This window comes from Oryx dammah, unplaced genomic scaffold (assembly GCF_014754425.2).
Source record: "Oryx dammah isolate SB20612 unplaced genomic scaffold, SCBI_Odam_1.1 HiC_scaffold_3, whole genome shotgun sequence".
NCBI lineage: Eukaryota > Metazoa > Chordata > Mammalia > Artiodactyla > Bovidae > Oryx > Oryx dammah.
Window position 1 is genome coordinate 112,997,094 of NW_024070187.1, and position 21,922 is coordinate 113,019,015.

The window sequence follows — 21,922 nt, forward strand, 5'->3', positions numbered from 1 at the left end:
CAGCCTCACCTCCAGCAGGCAGTGACCATCAGGGGCAGGGTGCGGGGGGAAGACCCGGGTACAGCCCAGCCTCACCTCCAGCAGGCAGTGACCGTCAGGGGTGGGCGGGGACGGGGGGAAGACCCGGGGTACAGCCCAGCCTCACCTCCAGCAGGCAGTGACCGTCAGGGGCAGGGTGCGGGGACGGGGTCAGACCTGGGTACAGCCCAGCCTCACCTCCAGCAGGCAGTGACCTGGAACTCCCAGCCATCCAGGTGTTTGTCCATCTGCCCTCTGCTCACAGCACCTGCCCCAGGGGGGGGCTAGGACCTCAGGCAGAAAGGCTTGCATAGCAAGCAGCCCAGAGTCCCGCAAACCATGAGATCAATACGCAACAGCTCAGTTCAGTTCAGTCACTCAGTCGCGTCTGACTCTTTGTGACCCCACAGACTGCAGCACACCAGGCCTCCCTGCCCATCACCAACTCCCAGAATTTACTCAAACTCATGTCCATCGAGTTGGTGACGCCATCCAGCCATCTCATCTGTCGTCCCCTTCTCCTCCTGGCTTCACAACAGCCGCTGTCATTCGCAAGAAGTCACAGCCTGGCATGGCCAGTTTCCTGGTTAATAGACATATATATACTTGACCTGGGGTGAAAGCTGCTTTAAGGGGGTCGTTTTGTGGGAGCACCAGCCCTGCTGCCTGGGGGCTCTGGGTGGCTGGGTGAGAGTAGGGTGCTGCCCCCTGGTGGTAGGAGGTAGACACTGCCCAGAGGGGGCCTGTCGGCGTGGGTACCCCTGCTCAGGTGTCCCCTCCAGCCCGCATCTGCCTGCTAGTCCCTGGGGTCCCAGCCTGAGGATCCTGAGGATCTGAGGTTTGGGACTTCTTACCCCTCAAGGTGGACTCAGTCCTCGGACTTCATGCAGTTGCACCAGCCGGGTGCTTTGCAAAGGGGACCAGTGCTCACAAAGCCTGCAGAGTGAGGCCCATGGGCACGGCTCCTGCCGCCCAGAGGCCGGGGGAGGCGCCCAGCTGGCACACGGACACAACAAGAGGGACTCAGGACCCCCTGCGTGGTAGGACTCAGGGCCCTTAGACGGGGAGGGGGCGGTGCGGGCCAGACCTCGTCTCGTAAAGAACTCTTGGGATGAGCTATGAAGCCATGAAAAGGCCTGGAGGGGCCTCAGGTACTTGTTACTGAGTCACAGAAGCCGGTCTGAAAAGGCTACATGCTGCACAACTGACCCCACGACTTCATCAAGAAAGGCAAGACCACGCAGACAGTGAAAGAGCAGCCGGCGTCAGGGCCCGGGGGCGGGGAGGGATGAGCAGGCGGGGCTCAGGGGATTTCATGCGAAACAGTTCTGTGCCATCTCACAGTGCTTGACACGCATCACTACGCTCTGCTGGCCTCCAGCGCTCACTCGTGTCTGACTCTCTGTGACCCCGTGAACTGTAGTGCATGAAATTCTCCAGGCCAGAATACTGGAGTGGGTAGCCATGCCCTTCTCCAGGGGATCTTCCTGACCCAGGAATCGAACCGGAGTCTCCTGCATTGCAGGCAGATTCTTTACCAATTGAGCTACAGGGAAGCCCATATATTATTATTATCATTATTATTTTTAAGTCACTTCAGTCGTGTCCGACTCTGTGTGACCCCAAAGACAGCAGCCCACCAGGCTCCCCCGTCCCTGGGATTCTCCAGGCAAGAACACTGGAGTGGGTTGCCATTTCCTTCTCCAAAGCATGAACGTGAAAAGTGAAAGGGAAGTTGCTCAGTCGTGTCTGACTCTTTGCGACCCCATGGACCGCAGCCTACTAGGCTCCTCTGTCCATGGGATTTTCCAGGCAAGACTACTGGAGTGGGATGCCATCGCCTTCTCCGATATATTATTATACGTTCATCCAAACCCAGAGAACACACACCACCAAGAGCAACAGCTGACGTAAACTGTGGGCTGTATATAATAATAATGAATCAGAACTAGTTCACCCATCAGAATAAATGCAGCGCACACACAGGTCACAGCAAGTGCAACACGCAAGATGTTACCAGGAGAGACGGGATTTGAGGGAGAGTGTATATGGGAAGCCCCTGCTTGCTGTTCAACTTCCCTGTAAACTGGAAACTGCTCTAAGAAATAAAGCCTATTTTTAAAAAATTGAGAGAAAGAGAGCGGGAACCACCACACTCCAGACCTAACCTCAAACCCAGCAGGTTCGTTTCGCTACAATTTCCAGATTGGCTCTAGCATTTGATTTAACAAGTCCCTAACTGCGATAATAACATAAAACATGAAGTCAAGTGGTAAGGATCAATCCCACGGGGCTGTGACCACTTAATCCCCCCCGTGATAATGAAATCCCAGCACAGGGAAGCCTTGCTGGGAATAAGAGAACAATTACCAGTAACATCAACACGAAACTCGCGTTCAAAGTGGAGGCACATGGCTTCCTGGGTCTGACCTGGTGGTCGCTGTGACCCCTCTCTTGTGATCCCTCTGGGTACAGTTCTGATCTACCAACCAGGTCCGAGGCCAGGAGGAGCCAAGCCAGGGCTGCAGCTGGCAAGGCTGGGCTTGGGCCCACCATGCAGGGGGCAGCTGTGTGACCTTGAGGGCTGGTTGAGCTCCGAGAAGGCTCAGCGCTTGCATCTGTGATGTGGAGCCTGGTCTCAGGAGGCACTGTTCAGAATCAGGTGAAGTGGAGAGATCTCAGAGGTGATGACTGACAGGTTTTGCCGACCAACAGCTGCTGGCTTAGTTCTCTAGGGCCTCAGGGGGAAACCAGTCACTCGGGGTGGGGAGGGCAGAGGCTTCAGGAAGGGGGAAGGGGACCTGGAGCTGCTGGGGGCCACACCTTTGCTCACCCCAAAGTCTCATCAACAGCCTGTCCTGGCTTTGTCTTCCATCCAAATGGGATCTACCCAGACCCAGCACGGAAGCTTGCTGGAGCTCGACGCGGGGAGCAGTCCTGGCGGCTGAACCCCACAAGCGCTGCTGCCAAGGTGGATGTCAACCTCTCAGCTCATGTCCACCGCAGTGGGGGTCCCCCAGGACACTGGGCAAGAGCATCAGGGGGCCTGTAGACTTCCCTTCCGGCTGGTGTACCCACCAAATGTTTGGTTCTCCGCTTCACTCCCTTGGCACAGACCTGCCTGGGGGGCGATCTCCCACTTTGTTCAGAGAAATTCACCAGCCTGGCTTCATTCAAGACTCGTGAGCAAACATGCCATGCATTCCCATCATGGGACGTGGAAGCTGCTGAGATGCCACCTGAACACGTGTCCACTACCTCCCCTCCGCGGGATCCTTGCTTGTGCAGGACCATGGCGGGCTGGCCTCCTCCTGCCTCACAGCATCTACCCCGACCCTTCAGTTCAGTTCACTTCAGTCGCTCACTCGTGTCCGACTCTCTGCGACCCCATGGACTGCAGCACGTCAGGCCTCCCATCCATCACCAACTCCCAGAGCTTGCTCAAACTCATGTCCATCCAGTCGGTGGTGCCATCCAACCATCTCATCCTCTGTCGTCTCCTCCCGCCTTCCATCTTCCCAGCATCCTCCCCTGACCCCGCTTGGCGCCCTAACCGTGGAAACCACCGCAGGTCGCCGCGACACCATGCTGGCGGCAGGGCTGCAGGGTGCCAAGTGTGAGCAACTCCCGACTCCAGCCAGCAAAGCTCTCCTCCCCGTTCACCGTTCATGCACCCACCCAGCAAACGTCTGAGACCTATTATGCGCCCAGGTCCCACAGGAGCAAAACAGACCTAGTCCCGGCCCTCATGTGACCCATACCACACACACCCCCACGGAAATGGCCTGTCACCCCCATTTTACAGGTGAAGATATGGAGGCTTCCCTGGTGGCTCAGACAGTAAAGAATCCACCTGCAATGTAGGAGACCTGGGTTCCATCCCTGGTCGGGGTGATCCCCCTGGAGAAGGGAATGGCTACCCACTCCAGTATTCTGGTGTGGAGAATCCAAGGATAGAAGAGCCTGGTGGGTTACAGTCCATGAGGGGTGCAGAGTCGGACACCACTGATCGAGTACACACAGAGGTTCAGAGATGCTTGGGGACTTTCCCAAAGCCACGTGGCTGGATTAGGGACTCGGCCAGGGTCCCTGCTGCTCAGGTGTCCAGTACCAGCATCCCCTTTGCCGCCTGCTGCTCTGCAAGTCCCAGTCATGCACTGGCTTGTTCACCAAACAGGAACAGAGGAGCCGGTGGGCATTCAGGAAGGTGGGTGTGAAAACTGGCCGGGCACAGGTGTGGCAGGTGGCAGGAGAGGGCACACGCAGGGCCCAGCGAGTGGGGGTGGGGGGCAGGTGCCTCTCTTGTTCCAGGGACTCATCTCACCCCTCCCGCTCCAGACAGCAAAGCACACGCCGTTCTGCAGTCATCGGAGACTTTTTCAACTGTTTATCTCCACTCAATCCGCTCACCTTCAAAGCCTCTACATATGGTCCTGTCCCTGCCCAAAGGGTCAGGCTAACACTGGACCCCCGATCAGGCACTGCTGGCTTGGCCAAGGACCAACAGCCCTTGTTCAGCTTATTTTCCAGCCTTTGCTCTCGGGGTCAATCCGCTTCGCTAACGGGACATGGAGTCCCTGCATCCTTGGGGAACCCGAGGGGAACTCATGCTCCATTCAGCGTGAGGGTTTTGTAGCCCTCTCCATGTTGCTCTCTGTATCACGCCAACAGCTGGTGTGGAGTCTCCACATTTTATTAACATTGAGTAAGCTTTATACGACCGTGTCTCACAGCCCCTCCTGGGGCTCTGATGCACCCAGAGCGGGTCCCAGGTGCCGAGTCTCACCTCCCCTCTCTGGCTTTTCTTTCTAACCATGACAGTGACCACAGAAGTACCGAGGGAGGCTATGGGGCCGTGGGCAGGTGCTGCAGGGAGGTGGACCTGTGTGCAGTCAGGGAGGGCTTCCGGGAGGAGGTGGCGCACGCTGCACAGGCACCTTCAGCGCAGCAGCAAGCACACGTCACCACGCTCACCTCCGGGGCCAGGGGCCGGGTCTGGGAAGTGCCACTCCCCAGGGCCGGGTACCAGTGCAGACAGAGCAAGGGGCGCTCGGCCAGGCCCAGCTGGGCGACGGCACTCACACCTGGCGGCCACCAGCATCCTGCAGCTAGCACAGCCTCCAGCACAGGGGCTGGTTTAGACCAGATTTCTAAACAGGGAGTTGACAGCAAGAAGACCTTAGCGTGTCTGTCTCCCCTGCCCTCAGGATACTCTTTATGGGTCGTCGGGTTCAGGAACAGGCCTGGGCCTCTCCTGCTGCTATATGTTGGTAAATCAAAGCAAAGCACCTGTAGTCACTCCCTGTCTTAACCTCCTTAAGGGCTGGCTTCGAATGAAACCGGGAACCAGGACACGGCTCTCTGATCCAGCCCGTCTCGCCAAGGCTGTGGGCAGCCTGAGCCCAGTGAGCCGGCTGCAAGGGTCTCTGCACTGCCAGGCCTGAAGCCTCCGCAGACACATCATGCGTCTGTCCTCGGCGAAGCCACGGTGGTACCAGCTCCTTGCCGAGCTCCTGCTGGCACAAGGCCAAGGAAGACACGGTCCCCCACCCTAACCCTAACCCTGAGGAGCTCACACCCAAGGGCACGGAGGTGGAAACAGACGTGGAAACCCCTTGCAGGAAGGTCACCGCACTGATGCTGACCCGGGGCACAGGAATGTTCATCCTGAGACCTGTCCCCAGGCCTGTGTCTGTAATTTCATGAGTGAATGGCAGGGACCCGCCGGGTGCCACCGCCGTGTGAAACTGTGTGTCCTCTTAGATTCCCAACAAGCGTGCTCTCTGTGACCCCTCTGCAGCCCCCTGTCCTCAGCTGAGCCCAGGAACTGCCCTGTGGCCAGATGGCAGCTCCTGGAGGCCAGTGACGAGCGCCGCTCCGCCTGGGGTCTCAGGACTGGACCCGAGGCTTCAGCACAAGTGTCTGCAGATAGAACTGATCACGTGTCTGACTGGACACGTAAAGACGGCTGGACACCAGTCCCACCTGCAGGCTCCTCTCCGCACTTGGCTTTGACCCTCCTCCTGCTCAGTGGCGAGGTCTGAGACCCTCCCCGGGACCGGGGTGGACCTTTGCCGCTGCCCCGACCCAAGTCACAGTGCTGCAGACCTCTGCCAAGCTTCCTAGGTTGCCAAGTCCGGGAACCCGGCGGCCAGGGTGTGAGGAAGCCCAGACCACCCCGCACATCCCCCAGACTTGCAAGTCAGGGCGCCTCCAGAAATGCCAGTCCCCAGGGCTTGAGTCACCCCAGGCTTTCTTGCTTTCCAGCTGAAACCACAGATGCTGTGGAAGAGAGATGCAACATCCCCACGGAGCCCTTTCTGAATCTCTGCTCCTCAGAACCTGTGAGTATCACAGAATACCAATCTGATGCAGTGAAGGTTTGGGGTGTTTAGTTACGCAGCCATGGAGAACCAGAACGCCACGCCAACCTCCAGCCCAGGCAGCCCCGCCCCACGTCTGTACAATCCCCGCCCCCACCCCTGCGCCTGCCCCGCCCCACGTCTGTAGAAGCCCCGCCCCCCACCCCTGCCCCTGCCCCTGCCCCTGCCCCTGCCCCTGCCCCTGCCCCTGCCCCGGCCCCGGCCCCTGCCCCTGCCCCGCCTGAGGTCTGCTCCGGAGACGGTAAGGTCACCTCCTCCACAGCCTAACTCCCACAGGTGCTGGCCTTTTTGACCCAGGAAAGGAAGTGCCCAGAGTCTGGTGTGACCTTGACTGGAGTCGTCACAACCACCCGGCAAGGTGGATATCATTACACGCATTTGGCAGAGCTAGAAACTGAGCTCAGGAAGGTCAATGATTAACCCAAAGCCACACAGCCAGAAGGGGTGGAGCTAGAGTTCAACCCCAGGTCTGCCTCTCTCCTGATACTCTCAGTTCAGTCGCTCAGTCGTGTCCGACTCTTTGCGACCCCATGGACTGCAGCACGCCAGGCCTCCCTGTCCATCACCAACTCTCAGAATTTATTCAAACTCATGTCCATTGAGTCGGTGATGCCATCCAACCATCTCATCCTCTGTTGTCCCTTTCTCTTCCTGCCCTCAGTCTTTCCCAGCATCAGGCTCTTTTCCAGTGAGTCAGCTCTTTGCATCAGGTGGCCAAAGTATTGGAGTTTCAGCTTCAGTATCAGTCCTTCCAATGAATATTCAGGGTTGATTTCCTTTAGGATGGACTGGTGTGATTTCTCTGCCCTAGGACGAGTTCATCACCTTCCAGGTCTGGTTCCAGAAACGGGCTCTGCCTGCTCCAAATTGAACCAGGGCTACCCTAGCCAGTTTCCACGCAGATGGCACACCAAAATCCCCCAGGCGCCTGGGCCCAGCTGCTCAGCCAGGGAGATGCCAGGTTAGGACTACAGGCCAGCTGTCCTGGCCCCAGTGACCAGGCGCAGAACTCAGGCAGAGTTTAAGCGGAGAAACCCCAGATTCCTGCTTCATGCAGGGACCGCCCCACACACACACGATGACCCCTCAGCCCACGCAATGACTCCTCAGCCCACGCAATGACCCCTCAGCCCACGCAGTGACCTCCCCACCCACACGACAACCCCACCGCCCACACGACTACCCCACCGCCCACACGACAACCCTCCACCCACACGATGACCCCCCCACCCACGAGACGGCCCCCCAGCCCACATGATGACCCCCACCCACGCGACGACCCCACCGTGCTTGGAAAGAGGAGCCTCCATGGATTCCCAGCCGGTGAGGATAATGGGAGGCCACACAAGGGAACCCATCCATGGCAGATGGAACCGAATCCCCCTCACGTCGGAGTCCTGGCCCTCAGCTCCTCAAATCGTGACTGGGTCCTGAAGAGAGGCACGCAAGTTACAGTGAGGCCTCTTGGTCTGTCTCCAATACGACTGTGTCCTTATAAACAGGAAACTGGGGCAGAGACGCACAGAGGTTCGAGGAGTGGAGACACAGGGAGGAGACAGCCATTGGCAGGCCAAGAAAGGCCGGGTCCCCACAGACCTCAGAAGGAGCCCGTGCCGGGGACAGGGTGATTTCAGGCCCCTGGCCTCCAGAGCCATCTGAGAAGAAATGTCTGCGGGATTCCTTCCCGTGGCCCCAGGAAACCAACCCTCCAGGCGCAGGAGGCAGGGCTGGGGACTCGCCGCTCCGCTGCCCTGAGTCTGTCTTCCTCTGCATGGGAGGACGGTCACGCTGCCCCAGGCCGGGCTTCTGCAGGCTGGCATGTGGTAGGGGCTTTGCAGGAGTGGTGTCTGCTGGTAGAGGGGTTCCCTCCGGAGGCAGAAGCAGGGAGAACATGGCAGTGAGCACCCCCACCCCCAGAAGCTCAGGCTGCCCACGGGGGGCGCCCAGCCACCTTCGGCTCCAGCTTCTGGCAGTTCACAGACTCCTGAAGCTTCGAGCAGCTGGTCCAGGCGCCCTGGCCACCCACGTCCCTGGCGGATGTTATTTCATCGCCGGAAGAGCTGCCCTTCCTGACCGGCAAGGCATGTAAGTATCTCACGGGTGGCATTCCGGAAGGTCAGGGCTTAGGTGGGCATCTGGGCCCACCCCCCACCCCATCACAGGGGAAAGCAGAGGGCAGGTCTGGGGCCAGGCCGGGGCCAGGGCTTGGGTCCCAAGACTCTCAGGCAGGGCCACGGCTTGTCCCTCATTTCACCTCGCATGGGCCAGGCGGCCACCACTGGGACAGCCAGGGACCTCGTCTGGGTCTTCGGTGTACGGCTCAGGCCCAGAACACAGCAGGTGCCCCAGGAATATTTCTGACATATGATGGGAAACGGGATGCGTTTGGTGACTCAGAGCACAGAACGCGCCCCGCAGGGGTGAGAATTAACAGTCTGAGTGACAACATCAGCTTTCAGCTCCTGGGCCTGGACTATCGGCCAGACACGGCGCTGGGCGATTCCCACCAGTGACCCGGGTCACAGAGCCGGGAGTGGGCGCACGGCACCACGGGGACTGGATTCCAGGCCTGCAGGAACCCAAGCCCCAGCTGTCAGCTCCCGCTGGGCGGGTCTGTGCGTGCTGTACGCGTGCTCAGCCGCTTCAGTTGTGTCTGACTCTCTGCGACCCCCATGGACTGTGGCCTGCCAGGCTCCTCGGTCTGTGGGATTCTCCAGGCGAGAATACTGGAGTGGGCTGCCATGCCCTCCTCCAGGGGATCTTCCCAACCCAGGGATCGAACTCACATCTATCTGTATCTCCTGCATTGGAGGTGGATTCTTTGCCCACTGGGCCACCTGGGAAGCCTGAGGGTCTGTGAGGACTGTGCTAATCCTGCCAGGGACCCTCACGCTCCAGGCAGAGCTGGGGGGTGCAGCCAGCTGGGAGACTGGCCGACAGGCCCCTTGTGCATGTGGGCCCGCTGAGTCAGAAGCTACCCCGTCTCTTGCCCAGGTCCCTGGAGATGGGGCTGCAGCCTTGGCCTGGAGACACCACCCACCTGGCGGGGACCCAGCTGCCCCCCAGCTCACCCTCAGCAAGTCCCAGTGGCCCAGAAGAGCCCTTGGCTTTGGACCCAGCAAGGATGGCGCGGGCGTCCGAGAGGTCACCACACACACCCCCTCCCCGGCCTCTCCTCCTGACCCCTGTCCCAGGAGGACACTGTCCATTGTCCAGGGCCTGCTGCCGACCCATCACTTAAGGTCCAATTATCCTGTTCATTCTGTACATCAGGGAACATCCTCTCTTGACCATTCTGAGATGGACAAACAGGTTCCAAGGACAGAAGCAGCTTCCAGGCTGGAACTAGAAGCCCTGTCTCTCTGGGTCTTGCTCTCCCCTCTGTGGCACGCTGCGTGGGGTTGGGGCAAGAGCAGACAGCTGAGGGGTGGAGGGCAGGGAGGGGACCAGCTCTGGGGGAGTTGGGTCCACCTTGGACCTAACTCGCTGTGTGGCATCTTCCCGGGGTGCCCCTGCTTGGCAAACCTTCCTGTCCACAGCTATTTTCATGGACTCTGAGCAACCTGAGGGCTGCAAGCTCACATCGTTTGTCAAAAGCATCTATTTCACCTGCCATTGGAGCCCAGCCCCATCTCCTGTGGTGGAAGGGCCCTCCTTCACTTGAGCCTGGAGTCCACGCTCTCTGTGTCCTCCTGGGGGCCAGCAGCCCTTTCTTGGAGTCTGAAGACCCCGGCCTGACCCTCCTCCAGTGCCCGGCCTCGTGGCTCTATATTTGCCCCCCAGATGCTTGCCTGGTAGACAAAGACCCTCCTCCCCCAAGTCACGAAGCAGCTTCCCATGACCGAAGCATGCAAAACCCACAGCAAAGTTCAATTTAAAATTCCTCCAACCTGCTCCTCGGGGCCACTGCCCCTCTGTCCACAGATGTGCATGGGATTCCAGACCCACAGGGGAGGCCAGCCCTACAACCCTCACGTTTTCTCCACAAAAGGTGGACCTTAAGAGCCTACTTAGTGATCTGTGTTGCTAATGAAGGGGTCTCAGCTGGGGTCTGAAAATCTGGGCTGGACGATCCTCACCCAAGTCAGACACCCTGCCCACCGGCTTCAGTGCTGCCTGGCCCCTGGCGGGAGTCTGTGGACGGAGCAGGGAGGGATGGGGGGTCTAGTATCCGCTGGGTGGTCCTGCAGGAGCTCGTCTCCTCTCCTTCCTCGGAGGGGCTGCCAGGGCCGGGGGAGGGTAGCAGGGACAGCAGCTGGCCTGCGACTTCCGAGGGCAGGTTCTGTCCCCAGCGGCCACCCAGAAATACCCATGACTCTCCTTTCTGCCTGGCTGTGGGCTCCGCACGCCAACTGGCTTGAGACGCACAATCATCTCCCGCAGCAGCCGGGGAAACCGAGGCTCCAAGGCTCAGCAACTGGCTGAAATCCCACAGCTTGTAACCGGCAGGGGAGGGATTCGAGCCCAGGTCTCTGTGTGACCGGCCTGGTTTTCCATTTCTTCTGGCTTCCCCGCCCTCCCCACTTCCTTTAACCTTCTGCCCTTTTGCGTGTTCTCCACCTAACCCGCCGGTCCAAAGAGGGTGATGGTAGGGGAAGCGTGTCCTGTGTGTGTGTCTCGTTAGAACTGGGGATCTAGCTGGTTGTACGTTCATAGAAGTGCGCCCACCACCACGATCAACTTTAGAATATTTCCATCCCTCTGAAAAGTAAAACCTCTGCCTGCAATGAGGGAGACCCGGGTTTGATCCCTGGGTCAGGAAGGTCCCCTGGAGAAGGAAATGGCCACCCACTCCAGTACTCTTACCTGAAAAAAACCCATGGATGGAGAAGCCTGGCGGGCGGCAATCCATGGGGTCACAGAGTCAGACACCACTGAGTGACTTCACTTTCACTTTCACCCATCACCATCCCTCCCCATCCCCCTTCCCCCGCATCCAATGACCTTTCCGTCTCTGTAACGGATTTGCCTACATCCAATGACCTTTCCGTCTCTGTAACGGATCTGCCTACTCTGGACATTGTGTCTGGCTTCCTTTACTCAGGTTAAGGCTTTCAAGTTTCATCCACGCTGTAGCAGGGGTCAGCGTGTCACAACTCTTTTTGTCCAAATAATTGTCCACTACAGGAACATACCACCAGACTCCGAGGTGGTTTCCACCTTGTGGCCGTTACAGCTTCTGCTCTGGGCACTCCGGCACAGGCCCTTTTGTGTGGACGCCCCTCTTTCTTGCTGGTCACCCGGTAACTCTGTGTGTGAGGAACTGCCAGGCTGCCCCCCTAAGTGGCTGCCTCACTTCACCGTCCCGCCAGCAGCTTCTCCACGTCCTCCTCAGTATCTGTTACCGCTGGCCCTTCTCATCACCGTCACCCTGACAGGCTTCCCAGGTGGCGCCGTGGTGAAGAATCCACCGGCCAATGCAGCAGCCGCGAGAGACACATCTTCCTGGGTCGGGAAGATGGCAGGGACTGAAGGAGGAGGGCATGGCAACCCACTCCAGTCTTCTTGCCTGGAGAATCCCCTGGACAGAGGTAGCCTGGTGGGCTACCGTCCACGGGGTCGCAGAGTCAGACGCGACGGAGCGCGCACTCGCTCTGATGGGCGTGAGATGTGTCTCGCTGTGGCTTGGGTCTGCATCTCCTGATAGCCACCGATGCTGAACACCTTTTCATGAGCTTGTTCACTATCTGTATATATTCTTTGGGAAAATGTCTGTTCAGATCTTCTGTTCCTTGAACTTGGCTTTTTCTGATTGAGTTGTAAGAGTTTATGTATTCTAGACGGGAGTCCCGGGTGCCACTAGTGTAAAGAACCTGCCTGCCAAGGCAGGAGATGTAAGAAATGTGAGTTCGATCCCTGGGTCGGGAAGACCCCCGGAGGAGGGCATGGCTACCCACTCCAGTATCGTTGCCTAGAGAATCCCACGGATAGAGGCGCCTGGTGGGCTACAGTTCATAGGGCCGCAAAGAACTGGACACGACTGAAGCTAGTTAGCACGCACGCACGCACACACATATTCTAGACACAAGCCCATCCTCTGATACATGGTTGGCAGATACCGTCTCCTGTTCTGTGACCTGCGTTCTCATCTGCTTCTTAATGCTCCTTGCAGCGTAAGACTGCTTCGTTTTGAAGAAATAAATCCAATGTATCTACGTCTTCCTGCTTGTGTACTTAATGTCATTTCTAAGAAACCCCCAAGATCAAAAATCCTTATCCTGATACAATATTTTCTTCTAAACGTTCTACAGTTCTTTAACTTTTAGCTCTTATTATAATTTTACATAAACAGAGTCACATGTCCCTCCCTGGTACTTTTATCACAAGTTGCCATTTCTTCGTCTGTGAGTCGGGAACAACAGGGCTTATCGCACAGACTGGGTTTGTGCAGTTTTTAATATCATGATTGTTTTGCCCATCGTCCGCTGAGAGCAGGGCGTGAAGGACACCAAGTTCTCAGCTGAGTGGGGAGACCCGCCCAGCCGCCGGCATGGAAATTCCATCTGAGAACTGAACATCGTCACGTGGCTCAGCTCCTGGAATCCGCCGCTGTTTTCAGAACAATCCAGTACACAGGGCAGGGCAGGGGATGTTATCTGACCCCCAGCCAGCCCGAGCGCTAAGGCCAGGAGTGAGACCTCCACGTGGGGCTGCGTCCAGCCAGCCCGGGGAGGCAGGGGCACCCACAGCGACACATTTGGGGGGTCAGACATGGAGAGTCTGCTAGGAGGGTTCAGGGCACCGGGGGTTCAGAGCACCATGGGAGGGAAGAACTGTAAACACCCTCATTTTACAGAGGGGGTCTGGAGCACCACCCCCAACCCCGGAGCAAGACAGTGCCCAGAGCAGGCCCACAGTGGGCTCAGGCCAGAGGCAGGTCCGGCTTCAAACCTTTGCCGCCGCCCACCCGGCACCCCAGGGGCTTCCTGCATAACCCGCCCTGAGCCTGCAGAATGCTGACGGGGACACGCGGATGAGGGGTCCCGGATCCCGCCTCTGGACAGACACCACAGCCGGGACAGAGGATCTGGCTGAGGCAGGGTCTGCTGGGCACTGAACCTCATGCCAGGACGGCACCCCAAGGACCGAGCTGGGAGCGCTTCAGGATGGAGCCTGGACACTGGCCGGAGCCCTGACACTGGCCGGAGCCCCCCCGCCCCACACACCTCGGCTCTCAGAGGCTCTCCCCGCTGCACCCCACCTCTCTGCTCCAGGGTCCAGGCTCGCTCCCCTGTGCCCCCCCAACACACCCCTTCTCCTCCTCCAGCCCCTCCCCCTGCCCCAGAGCTTTCTTCCCATCATCTGCCATCCCCGCCACACGCCACCTCGTCCGAGATGGGGTTGGAACGGATTGGAAGCTCCTTAGCATTTCTTTCTACCTTGATGGGCCCTGCTCTCCGCATCAACAGCAGAAGGACCGAAGTCATGACGATATCTCTTAAGGCCGGTTTCCCAGCCTCGGGCCCAGCCAACACTCTGGGCTGGACCACGCTTCTATGGGCCCGCCCCGTGTGCCACGGGGTGGTGAGCGGCGTCCCTGGTCTCAACAACCCCCCAGGGGCCTGTGGCACCCCCTCCTCCGCCAAGCTGAGACCATCAGAAGTGGCTCCAGGCAGGGCCAAATGCCCCCCACCCTCCCCCGGGAGCAAAGTCACCCTTGGTTGAAGACTGACAACCACTAGGAAAGAAGCAAAGGGCAGGGCGGGGAGGCACAGAGGCTCAACCCAAAACAGGGGCCTGACAGCAACGCCCGCCGCGGTGAACCTGCCCAGACCCTCCCCTTCCCTGAGCCTCAGCTTCCTCATCTGTAAAATGGGTCACATCAAGAGTCCAGAGGAGAGTCGCCAAGGCCGGGCACGAAGTGGGCACACGTCAGCTCCAGCCACATCTGCCTTCATACATGGCAGAGCTCACGCTGCCTCCCCTCAGGTTGGACCCCGGGCTTCCTGGGGGGACTGGATGGAGGCTTCTGGTCAGAACAGAAGCCTTCCTCCCGGGCCGATGGTCAAGAGCGGTAAGGTACTGTGGGCCTTACCTGTCCCTCCTCCGGGCATCCCCATGGACTGTGATCTCCACGAGCCCGGCCGGCACCCGTGAGGCCGCGGGCGGGCGGCAGCTGGCCGAGGGCTGGAGCCTCTGAGGCCAGCACAGCCCTCGGGGGACACGCCAGAGGGTCACGAGGCAGCTGCCGCCCTCATGCCCGAAGAGGGCCGGGCTGAGCCCTGCCCAAAACACTGAAATAGACTGGCACCTCACTCCAGAGACACACCTGTTCCCGGGTGTCCGGGAAAGCGGCTTTGCAAAGCAGTGGGGGAGGGTCCCGGGAGAGCTGGGTCCGTCTGCGGCCCCATGTGGCTGGCCCACAAGCCCCCCCACCCAGCACCTCCCAGCCTGTGCCCGGGTCCTGGGGACCCAGCCCCACAGCTGCGGCCTCTGCAGCAGACATTGACTCTCCCCCAGTCTGCAGACCAGAAACCCCCAAAGGCTCTGGGGTGGTGGTGGGGTGCTTCCCTTCATCGCCAGTTTCTGGGGGCTCCAGGCATCCTGGGCTAACATCCACATCACTGCTATCTCGGCCCCCGAACTCACAGGGCTGGCTTTTCTCTGTACATCTCTGCGTGTCCTTCTCTGTTTCTTATACAAGGACACCAGTCACTGGATTTAGGGTCCCCTCTCTTCCAGGAGGCCCTCCTCTCCATCCTTACCCTGATTACCCTGCAGAGACCCTATTCCAAATAAGGTCACACGCGAAGGTTCCGGGTGGACATGAATGTCGAGGCGACCTACTTAACCCACTCGAAGCCCCGGTGTGCCAGAGGGGAGGAGACTCAGGCTTGGGACACTCGGGGGGCCCCTAGGCATACAGGCAGTGTGAGAGACCCTGATTGCCCGGTCCCCTGGTCCCCCTGTACTCCTGGGTGTCTCTCTGCGACACTTGGCGTTAAGCTCTCAGGGGCAGAAACACCCTGTGAGCCACGAACCACACAAGCAGGAAGGCCTGCCTGGCCCCCAGCACACGGCCCCTGAGACCCTGCAGGCGTTATCCTGGTTAATCGCGCGCGTGATGGCCTAGTGGCCGGGGGCCAGGATCCCACAGCGGGGAGGCTCGGTGGCCACGCCCTGGAGCATGGGTCAAATTTCCCAGTGCTCAGCTGCAGCGGCTCTGGGGGCGGGGCATGTCGGCCCTCCACCAGCACCCAGCAGAAAACACCTCATCCGCTCGGCTCTGAAGAGTCAGAGGGGGTGCTGGCCACCAGCGGGGACCTCCCGGCCTGATCTGACATTCGCTAATCACACTAGGTCTTCCCTGGGGGCTCACACGGTAAAGAATCCGCCTGCAATGCAGGAGACCCAGGTTGGATCCCTGGGTCAGGAAGATCCCCGGGGAGAGGGCATGGCAACCCACTCCAGTGTTCTTGCCTGGAGAATCCCATGGACGGAGGAGCCTGGCGGGCTACAGTCTGTGGAATTGCAAAGAGTCAGACACGACTGAGTGGCTAACAGTATCACGACTAATTGCACTGGTCTGAACCTCTCCACCCGGTGGACGGGGGGTGGTAAGCTGCAGGCAGCATCACGCCAGGCCCCCGGGTCCCGCCAGTGGGTACGGATGACGTGTCCCAGGGAGAGAATGACAGCTTAGTGTGCTTACAGAGGAGGAGAGCTTCTCTCCACTCATCTGTTCTGCAGCTTATATCCCTTGCGGTCTATGCCCTGTTCAGGGCCAAAATGACCACCGCATTGGTGACAGCAACAAAGACAGCAGCCCCCGCTGAGCCCCCAGCCAGCCCCGCGCCCGAGGCAGGGACCGTCACACGTCCCTGCTTGCCCCGTAAGGACACCGAGGCAGAGACAGGGGGGCTGGGCCAGCTCTCGTGGACAAGAGAGACTCGCAGGCTCTGAGTCTGAGAGTCAGATGGGAGAAGAGGGGCAATACGGTGACTGGTGCCTGACCTGGGGTATCACAGGGGGTGGTGGGCGCTCCTGGCGGGGCTTAAGGGGACACCCCGGTGGAGAGAACTCGGGGTGACTCAGAGCCCAAGGGGTGGCGAGCTGCTCGACTCCGGGACGGAGGCTGGAGAGGGGAGACAGCGAGCTGATGTTCCCGGCAGGACAGCGCCCTCGGCTACATGAGGCTCTGCTGGGATGGGAAGGCGGGCAGGGGCTGGGGCAACAGACATTCCGTCAAAAACCCTGGGTCGGTCTCACCCTGAGAATGAGGGAGGCTGGGGTCTGCCCAGGCACTCGAAAGAGAATCATCGTAGGAGGAGCCGCGGGTACCGTCCATCCACAGGGCAGGCGCCGCTCCGGCCCAGACTCAGCGTGGCTCAAGGCCCCCTCGGAAGGACCGCCTCCCTCTCCCATGCATCCCTGCGAAGATGGCTTGGACGTGAACACCAAGCCCGCTGCTTCCTGGGGAGAGCACCCAGCAGAGGCCAGCTGTCTTGCCTTCCGGCCTCATCTCCCCAGGGCTGGCACCTCCCTCACCAGGGTCATCCCCCTGGGCCTGATGCCTCCTGTTCGTCTGGGCTCGGGGGGCAAGACCTCTGTGCGTGGCCCAAGCAGCCGCAACACTGCCAGAAGGGCCTCCCAGGAACCGTAGGCGGGGGGGGGGGCTCCTTGGCCCCTGGGGCAGAAATCCGCTCCTGGCCTGGTCCAGCAGGCCTGATCTGGTGTTTGCTGACCACACTAAGTCTTCCCTGGGCTCCGTGCCTCTCCAGGTATCTGCCTGACTTAGGCAGCTCCGGGCACCTTCCCCGCCCACCCTGCCTGGCCTGCACCAAGGCCCCCATGGAGGCCAGCACACCCCCACCCCCCACAACCCCATGCCATGACACACCAAGTGCAGTGGCTGCCGGGGCCGTGGGAGACTGCCCTTAGCTTGTGGGGACACCTGCCCTGCCCACAGGGTTCCAGGGGTATGGGGACCCACGGCCTCCTCTCCTACGGGCTCAGGTGGTTTCCCAGGACTGGGGTGGTGGGGGGGGGCTGCCCGGGCCCTGCCCCTCTTCCGCGTCTGTTCTGGGGGCAAGGGGCAGGAGGGGCAACACGAGGGAGCACCCACGGGGAGGACGGGCCGCGGCCGCCCAGCCTCATCGTGGGAGATTCCTGCCCCACGGCCTCTCCAAAGTCCCCGTGCGTGCTCAAGGCAGAGGACCAGGACCCTGGTGAGCCTAAGCTAACGGTGGATGAGCACGTCCCCTCCTGGGATGGCGACCAGCTGGGGCTGTAGGGGAGCAGTCCCTTCTCCCCTGCCCCGGACCCCGCAGGATGAGCCCCCATCTATCCCTCTAAGGATGCGGGGTGAGGGGTGAGGTGGGACGTTGTCCCTTCCCCACCCGGAACCTTCCAGACTGATTCTCAGGGAGGGTGGCAGAGAGGCAGAGCCGGGCCCTGAAAATCCACGAGCAGCTGCGTCCAGGGCACTTGGCACCGGGCTCTGTGCCGCCGGTGGGCAGCTTCCACACGGTTCCAGCGTCAGGGCACAGAGACGCGCCCACCCAGCAGCGGCCCCACGCACACAGGGTGCAGCCTGCAGGTGGGCCGGCCCGGCCCCCTGCTCCCGCCCGCTCCCCAGGGTCCCCAGTCGGGGGGAGAGGGCTCTTCCGGCCCCGTGACTTGGTGTCTGCTCCCACGCCTGGCTTGGTCGCCGCACGCATGCAAGTGGAAGTGACCGCCTGCGGGTTCAGGCGTCACACAGCTCCCTCTGCTCTTCCTGCACAGAACGCATCCCCCAGGCCAGCCCGACAGTCCCAGGAGGAAGGTGGAGAGGGGACAGGGCCAGCCCCTGGGAGCCCGGACTGGTCAGCTGAGCTCTGGCCAGCCCGCAGGCCCCAAGCCAGGATAACCGATTGCCGACTTAGTCTCTGAGCTTCGGGGTTGTTCATCCCACAGCATACTAGCTTCTTGAGACCAGCACGAACGGGCAAAACAACAGTCCTGGAAGCCGGAAGTCCAAACTCGGTACCACGGGGTTGGAACGCAGGTGTCTGCTGGGCAGGGCTCCCTCGGGGCCCGGGGGGAGGATCCTTCCCGCCTCTTCCGGCTCCGAGTGGCAGCCGGCATCCTTGGCTCACGGTGGCATCACCCCATCTCCGCCCGCCATGCTGCTCCCGGCCCCTTCTCCTCTGTGAGTCTGCGGTAGCCTCCCTCTGCCCCTCTGAGTCACTGTGATGCATTCAGGACTCACACTGATAATCCAGGATGAGCTCCCCGGTGCAGCAGCCTTACCTTAATCCCATCTGCAAAACCCCCCGTGTTTTCAAATACTCTCAGGTCCTAAGATGAGGACGTGAAATATTGGGGGTTGGGGAGCGTTTTTAAGCAGCAATAGTTCATACGATATCTGAACACATAACAGATTTTTTTTTTTTCACCAAACAATACTTCGCCCTATTACTTGGGATGTGCTCTGCTATTTTGCTTTCTTTTTCTAGACTGGGTCTGCTCTTTTTCTATTCAATTCAACCTCTTACATAACAAAGGCTGCTGTGACCCACTAAACTGATTTCACACCCACAAATGGGTCGCCATCTGCAGTGGAGAAAGTTCTATCCTGACTTCTACGCCTGTACCCCTGCCAGAGTGGGGCGACCAGGCAAAAATGACAGGGATTGAAAGAAAAGAGAGAAACGCGCTCCTCCTGGCCTCAGAGGGTGGGCGGGGCTGCAGGAGCCTGGAAGGACCGCCACACGTGAGGGCGTGACCCAGGCCACCCTGCCCCGTGCACAGCCCTCCACCTGCGGTCCCAGCAGGCTGGCTCCAGCCAGAAAGGCAAAGGGGAGGGTGGCCAGGTGGCTTTGGTGGCCCCACTTGCGTCCCCGAGCCCCTGACTGGGCCCCTCCCCACACCCTCCTTGTTCCACATTCCAGAATAATTCTTCACCCCTAACAGCCCCACTCTGCATCCAGCCATCCCTGAGCCTTCCCGAGTCATGCCCCCTCATATCTTCATTGCCGAACGCTGCTTAAAAAGACGAGAAACGAAGGAAATCAGGGCTTGAAAACTATGACACGGGGGTACTGGTTTTCCAGGTGAGTTTAAGGCAATGAAAACACTGGTGCCTTCTCAGGGGCATAAAAATGATCTCTAAAGGGATCTGAGACATCGTACAGGCCCTGGATGAGGATTCCTTAAGACCCAGCCGGGCCCCTCCTGAGCACTCAACCCCCAGAGCCATCGGAGTGCTGGACACCTCCACCTGGAAGTCCTCCGGGAGCCTCGCGGTTGGAAAAGAGAATGCCTCACCACGGCCCACCCTCCCTCGGCCCCCTCTCCCCGCCCTCCGAGAGGGCCACGCATCGTACACCAACACCCTCGCCCAGCTGACTGCCCTTGTGCAACTCAGGCAGCCCTGTGTCTGCAGCCGGCTCCATCTCTCAGCCACTGTGTGACCTGGGCCCGTCGGCTTCACCTCTCTGAGCCTCAGTGTCCCGTCTGTATAATGGGGGTGCCTGCCCATCGGGCTGCAGAAAGACTGAACAAGATGATATGCGTGAAAGTGCCAGGCGCCTCACGTGGCACGTAATGGGCACTTGGTGAGCAGCATCTCTCGGTCCCAATTCCTAACTGTGTGAGTTTGGCTGGAACAAACGGCCACAAACTGAGTGGCTTAAATATCAGAACCCTATCCTCTCACGGTCTGGGGGCCGGAAGTCCTGAATCAGGGTGTCAGCAGGGCCGTGGTCCCTCGGGAACCCCCAGGGGAGAGCCCTTCCTCGCTGCTCCTGACGGGGGTCACGGGCGATGCTTGGCGCGGAGTGGCAGCCCTTCGGCCTCTGCCTCTGCGGTCCCGGGGCCTTCCTCCTATGTCTCCACGTCCGTGTCTCTCTTCCTCGTCTCATCAGGATGCCCTAGTCCGTGTGACCTCATCTCAGCTAGCTACACCTGCAACAACCCTATTTCCAAATAAGGTTACATTCACAGGGACCAGAGTCGGGACTTCAGCACCGCTCTTGGGGACACAACTCAACCCAGAATACAGACCTGCCCATCGTCACCAACACTGTCTGTGGTCTCAGAGTAGCGCATGCCACACGTTGGCATTGCCCTTAGGCTTTCTCCATCCTTCCTCGGGCTGCCCCTTCTCTCGGTTCCTCCCACCCACCCCCTTTCTCACCTGCTTGAGACTCTGCCCCATCCCTCCTCCCTGCCAGGCTGAACTCCGGGTCCCCAGCACAGAGCACCATCTCTGGGGCAGGGGGCTCAGGAGGCCTCCCGGACCGAGACCCAACTCCGCGTCCCAGACGCCAGCCTGGCTGGACCACGTCCTTTCAGTCCACTCTTCTCGCCCGCGTCCACGTCGGCGGAGCTGAGCTCAAAAGGGGCCACACCTCGGCCCGCCACCCCCCACAGCATCCGCACCACTGTCTATGACACGTATGCCCCTGAGACAGCAAGTCCAAGGTCCCCTAAGGCAACAGAGAGCAGGGACCCCCACGGTAGCAGCTAGGAGGTGGCTGCAGTCGGACGAGCCCGGACGCCCAAGGGTTGAGCGAGTCAGAAGCTGTCTGGTCTGCGTCACAGGGGTGCGGATGCCCTGAGCAGGGTGTTCTGTCAGTGAAGGCGGGTTGGCTGTCCGCTTGGAGGCCCCCACCAGGAGCTAGCAGGCTGGCAGGGTGACGAACACAGTCAGGCAGGCAAACAAACGTGCAGGCTCATCCTGCGATCAGTGTATAACGGGGAGGAAACGCAGGCACAGAGCCAGCGGCTGCCGCAGGGTTTGGGGGTCAGGGGGCTTCTCTCAAAGGAGGAGAGGATGCTGAAGCTGACTTCAAAGGCCAAGAGAAAACTTAAGAGCAGGTGGACGGGTCCAGCGGAGGAGTCAGCAAGTGGGAAGGCGCCCGAGATAAGGAGGAGGCTGCCCAGAGGCCTGAAGGGGACCCTGCTGGACAGGACGGGGAGAGGATCTCGGCAACCCCTCAAGCCTGGCAAGCAAGGAAATTGCCGGTGAGGATGATCGGAGGCGATCTTGTCTCCGTCTCCCCACTCAGAGACGCCGCTCCTCAGCCCACACTGCCTTCCCCGCCCAGCAACACCCCTAGACGCAGCCCCCCGCGCCCCTGCCCTGCCCCCTCTCCCCAACACACACACACACACCCGCCCCCCCGCTCCTGGGCCCCACCGCCCGATCTCAGAAGGAGAGTGATTCCTTATCCCGGCCGGATAGAGCACAGGGCACGTGCCCATCCCCCTGCTGGGGCAACACAGACAGACAAGCAGCCCCGCAGAGAACCAGCGGAAGGAGGGAGCAGCAGGCTCACCGAGACACAAACGGCCGACGCCAGAGCAACGCCCTCGGCGCCCGGGGGCAGGGGAAAGCAGGGGGGCCCTCTCCCCATCGCTCGCGAATCTGAGAAGACGGACAGTGCCCCATGCTGGGCGGAGACGGGACGGGGACAAGGGACTCGCGTGTCCTTTGGGCAAAGGTGTGACCTGGACCGCCTCCGGGGACAGTGGTTTGTCAGACAGACGACATTCTCAGTTACCATTCCACTTCTGGGTAGACATATAACTTCCAC

At 60.1% G+C, this 21,922-nt stretch overlaps 1 protein-coding gene across 1 annotated transcript in view; it reads right to left on the reverse strand.

Annotated features, from left to right (window-relative positions):
- LOC120861799 (actin-binding LIM protein 2-like) overlaps positions 1-14,551 on the reverse strand; it is a 31,531-nt gene extending 16,980 nt beyond the window's left edge. The window contains exon 1 of the mRNA XM_040237626.1: positions 14,437-14,551. Coding sequence (XP_040093560.1) covers positions 14,437-14,461 — 25 coding nt within the window. The 5' untranslated portion in view covers positions 14,462-14,551. The remainder of the gene's footprint in view (positions 1-14,436) is intronic.
- Positions 14,552-21,922: the final 7,371 nt, after the last annotated feature.